This window comes from Dreissena polymorpha, chromosome 15 (genome assembly GCF_020536995.1).
Source record: "Dreissena polymorpha isolate Duluth1 chromosome 15, UMN_Dpol_1.0, whole genome shotgun sequence".
NCBI lineage: Eukaryota > Metazoa > Mollusca > Bivalvia > Myida > Dreissenidae > Dreissena > Dreissena polymorpha.
Window position 1 is genome coordinate 65,002,378 of NC_068369.1, and position 14,986 is coordinate 65,017,363.

Sequence of the window (14,986 nt, forward strand, 5' to 3'; positions counted from 1 at the left end):
TTGCTTATTTTTTATCACTGTTGTTTAGTCAATACATTTACATGAGAAGTATTAAGTTTAGGCCACGACTTTTTTATTTATTGGTTTACACATTTTTTTTTGAAAATGGTCCATCGGGCAGACGAAATATTTTTTATTTTTTTTCATTGAATAGAAAAAAAAGAAAGAAACCCTATGACCCCAGAAATTTAATTGAAAAAAGCCATATTTCAAAGTGTGCACTTAATGCGGCCATTTGCAATGTCCGACTGGTTTACGGTATATGCGTTTTTTTCTCTTATGGGATTACTGCCCCATAGATGAAAAAAAAACAACAATGGGCACTTACAAATTTGGATGGGCACTTCTCAATATTTATTTCAGGTAAAAATTTAACAGACAAAAGGAAAATCAGCATCAGTAAATTTTCGACCCTATCAAATTTATTTCTGAGTCTGTGATGCAACTATATTGTTTAACATGTTAATTATATTAAACGAACCCGATATTATAGTAGATAAAAATGTATTAGTATAAATAATCCAATAAACCACTGCAATTATTTACGATATATGTGTTTAGGAATTATGTAAACACGGGCGTCCGCCATAGTTAGGAACTGTACAGAATGTTTGTAAATCGGAACTAATCGGAATATCTCTGACAATCATTGATAGAGGTTACATTACACTAAATCATTTTGTATCCCTCCATGGTCCATTCGAAAGTAGTGCCTATTTTTAAAGAGTTCCTTTTCTCTTCGGTCTTAAAAGAGATTTAGCGCTCGCACCCATGCTTTTTGTGATTATTTCCTGCATCCTATGTGTGTCTGCAACATTTTGGCGCATTTCATTGGGGATTACGTTGAAAGATGACTGTTTGGGGTGCGTTTATTGAAGTACGGGGCTTTTGTCGAAATGTCACTTTCGAAACTATTTTCCGAGGGTGCTTGCCTTTGGGCGAATTATACTTTCTTAGAAGTTGCGAGACCATATATTTTTGACTGCATTTATTGAAAGAGGACAGATTTATCTTTAAAATGATACCGGTCTTGCAAAATTTGATATATAGGAGATACAAGAAAAATGCTTTGAAAGTTGGCAGTTTTATAATGGGACCCTATGGGAAATGGAATTAGTGTAATATAACCTAGATGTATTCGTCGATTCAATGCTTAGGGCCGAGTAATTTCGGCAAATCAGAACTCAACTTGCGTAAAACACTTGCTCAATTAACCGTTAAACTCCACCTCCATTCTCTGCAAAAGATTTGAAGGCGGAGCTATACATGTGCTATTACTAAATTGGGCGATTGCAATTGAGGAACAAACATACAATTGGATCGGCATGTTGATTGCTAGACAAAGAAAGCCAATTTTATCAGCAAGAAATATGTCGCTTTATTGCTTCAGACAGGAAGCAGCTTCCATTTGATGACGTCAAACTGTCAATTCACACAGACTGCAAATTTTCAGAAGACCTTTACTGACTCTTTGTTTACAATTCCAGTAAAAAAAAAACCACTTGCTTACATTAAACTTTGGATTAAATTATCAAAATAAAGCAAAAGAAAAGTTGAAAAATATGATTAAATTAATTCGCGTCAGATTAAATAAGACGTTTTGCATTGTAAATCAATGAGTTTTCATGACAACAACAACTTTAACAAACATTACCGCGACAACGCAGCGATCGATCTACCTCGATTTTTTTTCATGAACAATCTCATAAATCAAGTTAGAGCAAACAAATAATTTGTGTAAAAGAAGTTTATCTTATATAAGAATAAGGCAAAGGGCATCGCATTGCGTAATGGTGCGCATCGAATTATAGAAATGATGCGTAGTTTGTCTTTTTAATGGAAGAAGAACGCACTGCGCACCTTTATCCCCATCAATTTGTCCGTACCTAAACTGGATAATTTTTTTGTTCTCGTTTCGCTCCTTTTTCAGTGAGGTAAGGAATAAAATATTTTTAAAAAAGTCGATTTTCCGTTGTTTTTTTTCTCCATTTTCCAAAAGTTAGGGTCGGCGGTTTTGTAAACCAAGAAGTCGTGGCCTTAAGTGTTCTAAACCAATCCTGTAAAAAAACTTTTTCTTTTTAAGAAATGTCATTTTAAGTGTCTCATTAAATCATTTACTTTAAAAATAGATCAGACAAAACTAAAAAACAAAGATAAATTAGGTTGGTATATTTTCTGAGATATTTTAGTTAAAAAAAAAGATAAAACAGGTAATAAAAAAAGACCAAGATCTGCTTTCTACTTTTGAGTTTGCACATAAGATGAATATTTCTTACTTCTTAAAGGTCCTTTTAGACAAGCGCATAAAATGAATATATCTTATGGAAGAAACATTATACTGTTAAAAAATAAGTAATATGCTAAAAATCCTGTAAACTATCCGACTTTAATATACAGTTATGTTGTATATGGTTTGTGCTCAGTCTTGCTATCGACTGCATTCATGTCTGTTAAAAGTGGGGCTGTTTCAGATCAAATGTTTCATTACCCAACAATTTTGATGAATTGAAAAAGATTTAAAAAGGACATTTATGATGCTCATTTATCATTACAAAGGCAATACCTTGAGTGGTATTTCATAGTCACAAATTACAAAATAAATACCTGACAACAAGTACAAAGTCTGGACTTGATTTATTATTACTGATTAGATGGAATTCCTGTGTTCTATTATGACATACAATTGATCTCTGTCTCGTATTTGCCCATTATGTATTTATTAGGATTTATTATTAATGATGAGACAGAATAACTGTTTTTTCATATGACAGACTTTCAATCTCTGGTTATTTGGTCAAATTAATGAAACATATGGATTTGTTCATTAATCTCCACTAATATATCAATATTAGTTTTATTGTGAATTCAGATCTGTATGGAGTTAAGGTTTTAAGTATGTTGTCACTAACAACAAAGCGCTGAAGGCACTGCAGTTGTCCACTGTTGCATTACATTTGATACAGCTCAATTGTTAATATAAAATATAGATTTTTATTTTTTATGCTTTCTGGTGGTTTATAGAGAAATATCAGTGAATTAAAACTGATAATTTCACAGTAAAAATTAACAGTGAAATTTATCGATAATTTTCACTGTTTACTGTGAAATGACGTCATTATCTCAGCAAAATTTTTAAGTTAAACTCTATAGCAATGTATATAAACAGTGAAAAAAAAGCATAAAATAAAAAAGAAAATTTGTTGGATTCGGTGGAATCTCGATTTTAATTTATCACTCGTGAATTAAAATCGATAATCAACCAAATCCAACAAATATCCTTCCTCTATTTAATTATTGAAAGCAGTTTATATAAAACAAAACTTATACAAGTTTTTGATAATGTATCTGTAGACAATGTGTGAAATTTAAATTGAAGCATGATACATTACACACATTTAAGTTAAACATATCTAAACTGTACATTTCTTCATTCCATTATGGAATAACCCTAATCACTTTAATGTTCTAAAAACACACACAAAATTAAACAATAACTATGTAGTTACTTTAACATGAGAAGGCATAAACTGTTTTGATGACCTTAAAAATATAATTAGACTTTCCAAAAGTGTCTTTTGAATCATCAAAATTTCGTGCAAAGGGTCAATGACCTTGGAATTTATAGCCTACTTGTCAACACCTTATACTATCAATTATCCCCACGCTTTTCAAATTGCGGTTATCTCCGCCGTCCGTCCGTCCGTCCTGGCCACTATCTCTTCCTACACTATAAGCACTAGAACCTTGAAACTTACAAACATGGTAGCTATGAGCATAATTATGTGGGACCCTGCACTATTTGGAATTTTGATCTGACCCTTGGGTTATGTACTTTAACATTGGTCATAACTTTTGCAATATTGAAGATAGCAACTTGATATTTGGCATGTATGTGTATCACATGGAGTTGCACATTTTGAATGGTCAATGTCAAGGTCATCAGTCAAGATCAAAGATCAAAAAAAACAAATTCAAGGGAAGTAATAAGCTTTAAAGGGAGGTAATTAATGAACCTGCCAAATGTGTTTTTTTTAATAAATCAAAGCAGCGCAGTAGGGGGCATTGTGTTTCTGACAAACACATCACTTGTTTTATGTTATTTTACATTAACTTCTTCATTTCTAAACATATTTACTTCCAATTGATACTGAACATTATGACAATACGGTCAATCTCAACTATGCATGGCCCCATTACCAACCCTGTAGCGCCCCCTGGGTCAAACATGCAGCGTGGGGATAGGCGTCGGCCTCTGCAGCGCCATTTCTAGTTTTGTTCTGCATTCTGTTCAAGGTTTTATTAGATTTCATAAGTCTTCAGACATGTTGACAAAACTTGGAGCATAACTTTGAAAAAGTATTTGTGGATTTCCAAGATGATAAACAGAGGAAGATGACCTTACGAAGATTGTAAAGTCATGTGATATACATGATAGGCAGTTAAACCTTTGAAGAGTTTTGTGCTTATTCTGTATCTACTTCCACATGCATATTTACCTTTAAATTAAAATAACTTTGAGTAAACAAATGTGTCGTATAATATGTAACTATTTTGTTGGGAATTGTTAAATTCATGGACGTGTTTACCCATGATGTCAATGAAGATCATGCTCCACAACTAATAATTATTGTTCCGTAATAAGGCAGTGACATAGGGATAAGTTTATCGTAGGTGCAAAAAACCTAGGGCATTAATTTGGACCTCTTCATTTGTTAACGGTTCACATCAATGGCTAAGAATAAATAAAAAATTGTTAGTTAAAGTAGCATATTAATTATTTTACGTTTTAAGGCAGTATATGATGGTGTCATTTGGCTTCACTTTAAATTATACGGTTTTGAATACTTTTGTTTACTTCAAAAGGTTCTACTTTGTTCAGTTTAAATGATAGTCCTTTGAAGCTATCTTCAAATTTTCTGGTAACATTGGTTCTTGGTGAGCCAACAACTAACAAGAGCTGCGCAGTTGGAGACAGATGTCCCCCCAAACAGGGCCTTGACATCCATCACTCAATCCTTTGATGACATATCAAACGGAAACCAATTCAACACTTAATATCACAGTAACCTTGACCTTTGACCTTGTGACCTCAATTTCAATAGGGGTTGTCTACTGTCCAAGGCCAATGCAAATGTGAAGAATAAAGTCAATTTGTCAATTTGTTGAGGAGTAATTGATCGGAAACCAACTGGTCTACGGAAAGACGGACTGACAGACTGACAGACTGACAGACCAACAAACTGACATACAGCGAAACAATATACCATCTCTTCTTCGAAGAGGGGCATGAAAAAAAGCTGGAGCATTAAAGTACTAAAAGAATGAGATTAATGAGTACAGTACAGCCAAAGCGGCACAAACATAATCCGCGGCTACGCCACGGCCAGATTATTAGTCCACGGTGGCCGAATCGTGTGTTCACGCGGCGTATCGCCGTGGCACTCGGCATCGATCCGCGCAACGACGCCGAGTCTGTATAAACCTCGCGTACTTTTGCGGAGTAAATCCGCCGCATATGTACGCGGCGGATCGAGTGAAAAGATATCCACCTACATGTACATACATGTATGTGTAGCGTAGAATTAATTACGCGCAACTGTTTATGTTTCGTTCGATTATCATTATTAAATTTGTAATCCGAAACACACTTTCGAATTTCAATGCTAACGCGTCCTTTGGCAAATTCTAGCGTCAAATAAACAGTGCTAAAATATCCTTTGTTTCATAAAAAGCGCGCGAAAATTATGCAGACATGTAGAACGTCGTTTGGAAAGTTTGGGTGTATTTTGTGTTGTATAAATACATGAACATCACGTCAGGCGTAAATCGTGTGTTCAGTGAAGAAAAAAAAACGCCCCGATTAGACGTTATTTCATCATCTCTATAAATAGTAACAAATGCCAAAATGTATTTGATACTTAAGGAAATATCGAGAATGTTTGTGTATCGTAAATATTTACCAGCATTTGCTTTAACACTGGAATATACGGGATTATCGGGTAATAAGTAGCGATATTAACTGTATAATATGAACAAAATAAAACGTGTTTATATACGCATATTCAAACAATAGTTATAATAAGCTGATAATTAACAAAACTACAAATACGTCGTCACCGTCTTGATTATTGATGTGGCTTCAAACTGCTAATTTTCTCAGCTAAAATATAATAGCGGAATCAACATGCAATTAATTTATAAATCCACAATATGCTGGAGCCTTGACCACTTGTATGTGCGAAAACATAATTACGTGACCTTATTTATGTGTGAAATACATACGCTACGGGCGGGAAACAAACTTAATAATTGGCCAGACACATTTACTATGCTTACATGTATATGCTAATGCAATCCGCTCACAATAAATTTATTATGATTTTAATTATTATTATAATTGTTCTTTCAAAATTTGTTAACTACATGTAACTAATAATTAAAAAAAAAATTATTTCATGATGCGCATCGACTCGGCATCATGTCGCGGACCGCGGCATGCCTCGGCGGACAGATGCGAAGTTTCGCGGCGAAATGCGACTTGAGCCGCATACTGACGCGGCTTCAACGACTGACGCGGCATCGACTCGTTTCGCCTTGCCGCCGCGGATCGCGAAATACGTTTGTTCCGCTTTGGCTGTACTGTACATTCATTTGTTTATCAATATGACTGAATAAAGCATGAAGTGTCATATGCTTAACACATTTATACATTGATTTAACCACCTGTTTCAAAGGAAAGAAGTCTAGTTGCTTTGAATCATTTTTCTGAATACACGTTCTCACTCTAATCTTAAGATGAAGAAAAGAAGTAATTTGACTTTGTGATGTATCTTTATAGTGATTAACATTTTCATTTTGTCAGAAAATTATTATAAGAATTTTTTTTTTTTATATAAATGCAATCTTGATTTAAATATGATGAAATATTTTCCAACAAAGATTCAACTAAACTACATAATTTCACATTTTAATTGTTTGTCATCTGCTCATTTTTGAAGAAAATAATAGCGCTTGAGTTCTTTTAATGTTTTAAGACGTACATTATGTAATGAATGGATTATTGAACATTTTGTCAATTCTGCTTGTCTCTGGTACCTTTTTGACATTATTAAATTGTTGACTACCTCACCTTGCATTTTCTGTTCCTCTACAGCCACATGCCCCTGAGCCCAATCAAGAAGGTCATGCCCCGGAAGGCCCGACCTGTGACCCCCAAGGACATCTTCCTGTATCACTCAAAGAAGAGCAAGAATAATCTCGGCCCAGGTAAGATGGTTGTCTTAAAATGTGCTCCTCCTCTCCTTCCCCTCTCTAACTCAAGGGTTGAGTACACAATTATTGTTTCTGCGTAATACGTCTGTATCAGATACATGTACATGGATTTAATGAGCAACCTTCAGTTATTATATCAGTCATATGTGTGTATTTCTTTTGTACCCCAATTCTGTTTTCTCTGAGGTCAAGTTGTCTTATGACCAAAAACATCTGGAGCTCAATGTTTCAGTCATCGGTAACATTCATCCAATCTTTTTTTTTTCTTTTTCGTATTTTTTTTTCACACATTCTGATTGGTCAGTATATTAAGTTCAGATTGAGAGTTAGTTATCGGTGTCCTTGTTAACAGATGTGTTTGTATAGGGCACAGTTATTTCTGTTGTGGAGAATCATAGAGGTGAACACATACTTTTAAGTCACTGGATTTCTTCTTCAAAACCATTAAGTTCAAACCGAGGCTATACAAATTCTGGTAATTTTTGCCCTGGTCACAGCCCCACTGGGCTACAAACTACCAGCTGCACTTAACTTCCATTTCTTTGTAACAAAAAAGCTTTAAACATGGTTTCACTATACTGAATCATTTAACAGTAATGCAATGTGGGCCAGCTAGCACTTTATTCAGGAAAATTATTACACAACAATTATTGCAGACCAAATGTCAGCCAGGTAGTTAAAGCACATTTAGAGCTAGGTGTATGCAATGACATTCATGTATTAAAGTGTTGGTGTTAAATGAGGTTTAATTGGGCATCAGGGTGTTTTTATTGACAATGGTGCCAAGAGCAGATTAATGACAGTTGGATGAGGAGTCCATGTGTTTATGCATGACATCAAAACATCAAAATTTATGGTACATTAAAATTTATGGTACATTGGAGATTTGTTAAAGGTGACTATTGCTAATGGCATGGAACATTCATTACTACAAATGATGTATTAGTTAATAAGCATAGTAAAAATTGAAATGTAATGGCAGTGGGTAAAAAATAAGTGTATTACTTCGTTTATATTTTTGAATAGGAGTCAGTCTAATATCAGTTTAATTATCAGTTATTTATTTTCCAAGTACATGGTTAAGCTACTGTATTATTAACAATCAATAAACTGTAGAAAGCACTGCAGAAGAAGTGTGAAATGCGTTTCTGCTGCAGATGTGAATTGGTCAGTGTCAATACTTATAGTCTGTTAGTTTCTTTTCTTGCCACGTGTGTTATTAATTACAACATAGGGCACTGAAGAGAAACTAAACATACAGTGTATTTTCATTTTTACACTTAGTCTCAAATACTTTTGTCTTTTTCTTTATGATGCTCCCCCAAAATTTATTTTGGGGGGAGCATATAGTCGCTGCTTCCTCTGTCCCTCCGTGTGTCCGTCCGTGTGTCCGTGTGTCTGTGCGTCTGTGCGTCCGTGTGTCCGTCCGTGTAAAATTTTTGTCCGGGCTATTTCTCAGCAACTAAAGACCGGAATTCAATGAAACTTTATGGGAAGCTTCACTACCAAGAGAAGATGTGCATATTATCAGTGGGTTCTGGTCGGATGATTTTTCACAGAGTTATGGCCCTTTGAAATTTTCAATTAACTGTACATATAGTGCAATTCTTGTCCCGGCTATTTCTCAGCAACTAATAACCGGAATTCAATGAAACTTTATGGAAAACTTCACTACCAAGAGGAGATGTGTATATTATCAGCGGGTTCTGGTTGGATGATTTTTCACAGAGTTATGGCCCTTTGAAATTTTCCATTAACTGTACATATAGTGAAATTCTTGTCCGGGCAATTTCTCAGCAACTAATGATCGGAATTTAATGAAACTTTATGGGAAGCTGCACTACCAAGAGGAGATGTGCATATTATCAGCAGGTTCTGGCCGGATGATTTTTTTACAGAGTTATGGCCCTTTGAAATTTTCCATTAACTGTACATATAGTGCAATTCTTGTCCAGGCTATTTCTCAGCAACTAATGACCAGAATTCAATGAAACTTTATGGGAAGCTTTGCTACAAAGAGGAGATGTGCATATTATCAGCGGGTTCTGGTCGGATGATTTTTCACAGAGTTATGGCCCTTTGAAATTTTCCATTTACTGTACAAATAGTGCAATTCTTGTCCGGGCTATTTCTCAGCAACTAATGACCGGAATTCAATGATACTTTATGAGAAGCTTCACTACCAAGAGGAGATGTGCATATTATCAGCGGGTTCTGGTCGGATGATTTTTCACAGAGTTATGGCCCTTTGAAATGTCTATTAAAAAAATTCTTGTCTCCCCAACTACTGTGCCCTCAAGATGTTTCCTTTTATCTGAATATATAGTGCAATATTGTGACAAAAAAAAACTTTGGGGAGCATCACCCGTCTCCGACGGTTTCTTGTTAGAATGACAATTATGAATAAAGTTATGAATAAAACATGGCAGAGTAAAGTATCTAAAATGTTCTTTGCTGTCTGTGGTCTTTGCCCCTGTGCCCATGAACAAAACTCGTTGGAACGACTTGCGTACATATCTTTTAATTATTTATTGATGAACTTAAGCAAAGATATAAGAAATGATGAAGTTTGTATATCAGACTATAAAGCAATCATTCAGGCTATACAATTCTCCATGGGTCATAGTCCTTAGGACTGCAGTCTAAACAAGTTTTTCGCACAGACTGCTATTATACTGTTTTTTCCTAAGAAAACCATATTTTCAGTAAGATATTCAAATGAAACCATGGATATGTTAGTTTTGAATTATCACTTTTTTATCATAATTTTACAAGAAAATTGGTATAGTATATGTCTTCCACTGGTATAAACGCACTGAACTCAATACATTGCACTGGAGGTTATTCTTTGATTTTCCTGAAAGTCTGTTTTTAGAAACAATTCTGCTATGTTAACAGGTGTTTCTTTTCCTTACTTTTTTCATACAGTTTAGAATTTTTTCTTGTTGCTCAGCTGTTACCACGAAAGCCATGAGAGAAAGAAATTAAATCTGTTTTATACTCAACAGCCTGTCTAGAAAATAAGTTATGATAGTTTTATTGCTGTGCATTCAGATAATATAACTGCATGTCTTTGTAATTGTTGAAACAAAGAACAATTTTGATGTACAATGCACTGACATTACCTTTTACTTAATTATCCATGTAAATGGTAGGATGTTGAGTTGTGTCCCTTTGATATAAATCAAGCACAGTCACAAATCTTACAAGTAGGTGTATTGTAGACTTTTATTGGCTTCATTTTATTATTTTCACTGTCATGTAAGACTAGTTTGAAAATTTGAAATGTCCATCATTTGTATTGTTAGGCTTCCTCTTTACCCAATTATCACTATTATTTTTCAGCACATTATTCTGTACTTTGTGGACTAGACCTTTCAGATACAAGCCTTTTAACACATTAAATAGAAACTGCATGGACCATTTAGAGTTCACCTAAGCCATCAGACACATGTTACTCAAACTTGCAATGTCTGGCAATAACTAAGGTGTCTTATAATGTTGTCACTGATCTGCACCCAGTACCATTCAGCATAATTGTTGCCGCATTTGTTCTAAGAAAAGTCAGGGTAATGTTAGCGTGAAATTCAGTTAAAATTTAGGTTGAAGTTTTAAGTTTGAAACAAGCACATTTCTCTATAACCACTACAGATAATAAATAGAAAGTGCATACATGCCTTTCTGGATGATTGCTCAAGGTCACTGAATAAGGCCCATTATTTTGACCTGAAATTTTGCAGAATTATGTCCCTTATTGTACTTTGTGTAATTATGAAATGAAGTTCAACGTTTGGGGGCATTAAACACTCCCATCTCTCGGTGGCATACAAACTTAGCATGGGGGTTTGTTATGTGGGGTCAAGGTGATTGTTGCTTACAGTATGTCTTAAGTTCCTGCTCAATAACTTCAATTAGGATAGAGATATGTTGCTTAAATCTTATGCGTAGGTAGGTAAACAGGTGATCTAAGGAGGGTTTCTATTGGGGGCCAGTGAGTTTGGGGTCCCTGTAATTAACTCTTTCCCACTTAGAAGCAAAGTGAAAATGGCTATGAGTAACTCGCAGTCTGTTCAGGTTTTAGGCTGTTTGCTGCTCATCAGTAATTAAGGGTTGGAAATGACACCTTTAAAACTTAAATTTAGTAATAAAGGTTTTTAATTAAATATAACTTTCCATGTGACTACTATTGCGTGAAAATACGTATCTAAGTGATAAAGGGTTAAATATTGAAAAAGAGTGTCCACTCAATAACCTTACTTCAGATGCAAGCATTGTGCTGTTATTTTGTTGTTGGTGTCAATGTAAGGGTGGGATTACATTTGGTCCAGGTTGTTGTTACTAAAAATAAAAATACAGAAGTTATTGTGCTGTACTTTTATTAAGTAAGAAGCACTACATTTAAAGACCTTAAAGACCTTGATTTTAAATGAAATTAAAATTTGAATATCTGATTTATTGGTATGGTCACATTTCTTGTTTTAAGTTGTATATTTTGAGCTTTATTATGTTTACACTATATTAAAATAAAACTACAGCAGATGTTTAACTTTAATATGTCAGTGCGGTCAATGTATGAGGAGACATGAAATGCACATGACACGATCAATGCAGAAGAGTAGTCAAGCTTGATCTCTCGGAAACAGCTCTTGGTATTAAAGGGGCCTTTTCATATTTTGGTAAATTGACAAAAATAAAAAAAATTGTTTCAAATTTGCAAATTATCATTTTAATTATGATATTTGTGAGGAAACAGTAATACTGAACATTTACCATGCTTTAAAATATCTATTATATGCATCTTTTGACGATTTAAAAACCTGAAAATTTTCAAGTGTTGCAACGCAAAACGATTGAATAATTTGGAGAGTTCTGTTGTTGTCATTATATTTTGTGATTCCACGATTATAGCTTATATAAAGTCTAAAATACGGCACTCATTGCATGAGCACGGATGGCCAAGTGGTCTAAACAATTGGCTTTTACTCCAGGGCTCCAGGGATCAGTGGTTGGAGCCCAGTTGAGGGTTACTTAAAAAAGTGTCTTTAATGTTATTCTTGTTTGTTATTTGCTGGAGCTTTTTAGATCCAATGTTTACTTTTATCATTATAAAGCATTTAATGACAAACTTCAAAACATGCCAAAGTCTGTGAAAAGGTCCCTTTAACACATTCAGTATTTATAATCATTTGATACTCTATGCCCTGTTAGTTTATCTTCCAAGTAAAGATAATTATAGAACTGTTCTGAGCAAAGACTATTTTGAAACTGGAAACAAAAAATGATCATGCTGATGTCTTACATAAAATTTCCATTTTTCAGGTAATTAAGTTCATCACAATTAATGTCAGAATTGTACATTTTTATTAGAAATGTAGGCTTTATATGCCATCACTTTCAGATGGAAAATGGACTTTGATGGTATAAATTCTACCATAAAAATTAACATGACATTAGTTGGGAGATAATGCTTGGAAAGTATGCTTTTGGATTCATAGGACTTTTAACTCTTTCAGTGCTGTAACCAAATTTTAACGGCCTTTGCAAACAGTTTGGATCCTGATCAGACGCCACAAAACGTGGCGTCTGATCAGGATCCAAACTGTTTGCTACTCTGAAAGTATTGTTTGAAAAAAAAATCGAAAAAAATGCTTATTTAAGAAATTCAGCAGACAACATTTTAGCAGACTACAAATTTCCCAGCATGCAAAGGGTTAATGTACTTTGCTATGTGAAAACAGATGATAAACTTTAAAAAGTTACCTTTTGTACTGATACTAAAGATCGTAATTGTTTTCTTTTAGTAATTCTCAGGAACAATTCATTGAAAAATAATTATTATGTAAAATAACAGAACCTTTACATATAACAGTTGTAAATCCTGAAACAACACCTTTTGAATACAGAAATTTTACACATCAGAATTTCGCGACTTTTTTGCTTACTACTTAAGTGCATTTATCACGGAATCATGGCAGTTTGAATCTGCATCAGGTGCATCCCAAAACTGGGTCAACAGGTCAAATCTTAAGAAAAAAACTTGGTTCCATTCTAGAGGCCACATTAATGACTCACTTTTTAATTAGACTTGGAATGTATAGTTTGCTTATGAAGGCCATGTTTGAATCTGGGTCATGTCGGGTCAAAAACTAGATCCCCAGGTCAAGTCTTGAGGATTTCTGTCTTTGAACCCAGGTGAGGGCGTAATTATTGAGGGCCATTGTGGCTCTGTTGTTATCATTACATATTATTTGACATCAATACTCATAAAAGTCACAATACAAATAATAAAGCTGAGTAATTTCCTTTTACCATTAAATTCAATTACGCAAGAATGAATCACTTTGCAAGCAAGTGCAAGTGCAAGTGAAAGCAAGTGCTAGTTTAAATGTAATTCACCCAAATCACTATTTCTGATTATCTCTAGGTCACCACTCAGATATGATGTATTTAACCATCATGGAAATGTGTTTACCTGTTTTTCTCTTTACATTTTTGAATTGGGCACTGAATAAGGGCACTGAATATTGCCAAATTGGTTTACCAAATACATCAGGGAAAGTAATTTTTTCCTAAAGTCAAACAAACTATCTCTGATGATCTGTTGTGAAGTTAACAAATCAATCACTCATGTACTCTTTTATGTTCACTTTTTTATGCCCCCGGATCGAATGATCGGGGGTATATTGTTTTTGGCCTGTCTGTCTGTCTTGTCTGTCTGTCTGTCTGTCTGTCTGTCTTGTCTGTCTGTCTGTCTGTCTGTCTGTCTGTCTTGTCTGTCTTGTCTGTCTTGTCTGTCTTGTCTGTCTGTCTTGTCTGTCTGTCTGTCTGTCTGTCTGTCTGTCTGTCTGTCCGTCCGTCTGTCCGTCCGTCCGACCGTCCGTCCGTCCGTCCGTTTTTTCGGCCGGCCGGCCGGACTGTCTGTGCTGTTTCTCAGACTTACCTCTACCTTATATTATTGTAAACCGAAGAATACACAAGAACTTATCTCAAGTAATTATAGTTTGGTCTCTTGGTATCTATTTATTACAAAATGCGCTTTTATCATTTTTGACAAATTTGAAAACAGCCATTAATCATCATGTGAATATGTCAATTTAATGAGGCTTAATTTCGGGTATCTTGCGCGCCTGGTGCTGTTGTTGTCAATTTATTTTAGAAGATAAATGTCTTTTTAAAAAAGTTTGCTATGCCTATAACAAAATGTTCTGTCATTAGTTGTAGTCATTTTGTCATTATAGCCATTTTTGTCTATTTAAAAGATGTGGAAAAGTCCATAAAATATGGTAAGCTTGCACTGTGGCGTAGATAGTTATGGTAATTGCTAGTCTGGATTTGGAAGAGCTTTGTGTGTAAATTAATAGATGTTATTCATGACTATCCAATTTTTATTCCACGGCAAATGTTGACTACTTAATACGCCTTATAGCGGTGAAACCCTGGATGTGATGGAATCTACCACGTTACTTCTCTCAGCTTGTATTTGACATAAATAGCCCAAAATGAGACAAATGTTTTTTCGTGTAATCCTCAGTAGTGAAGTCTTGGATGCATTGTCGTTCAGTAATTAAATCTGATAGGAATTGAGCAGAATTGAGCATCAGTGAATATGTACTGTATTTAATTATTCCTGTTGAAAATAGGGAAATTGTTGTAATGCCATTCCATTTACATGTTTTAACTATGCTTGCTGCCACTTTTATAGAATGCTTAGAGC

General features: G+C 34.6%; 2 protein-coding genes across 2 annotated transcripts in view; one reads left to right on the forward strand and one right to left on the reverse strand.

Moving 5' to 3' along the window:
• The window catches only part of LOC127859356 (uncharacterized), a 181,739-nt gene that overhangs the window by 60,859 nt on the left and 105,894 nt on the right, over positions 1–14,986 (reverse strand). The gene's annotated exons all lie outside the window — the stretch shown is intronic.
• LOC127859355 (BTB/POZ domain-containing protein 16-like) overlaps positions 1–14,986 on the forward strand; it is a 77,917-nt gene that overhangs the window by 22,867 nt on the left and 40,064 nt on the right. The window contains exons 5-6 of the mRNA XM_052396709.1: positions 7,154–7,266; positions 14,532–14,555. Coding sequence (XP_052252669.1) covers positions 7,154–7,266; positions 14,532–14,555 — 137 coding nt within the window. The remainder of the gene's footprint in view (positions 1–7,153; positions 7,267–14,531; positions 14,556–14,986) is intronic.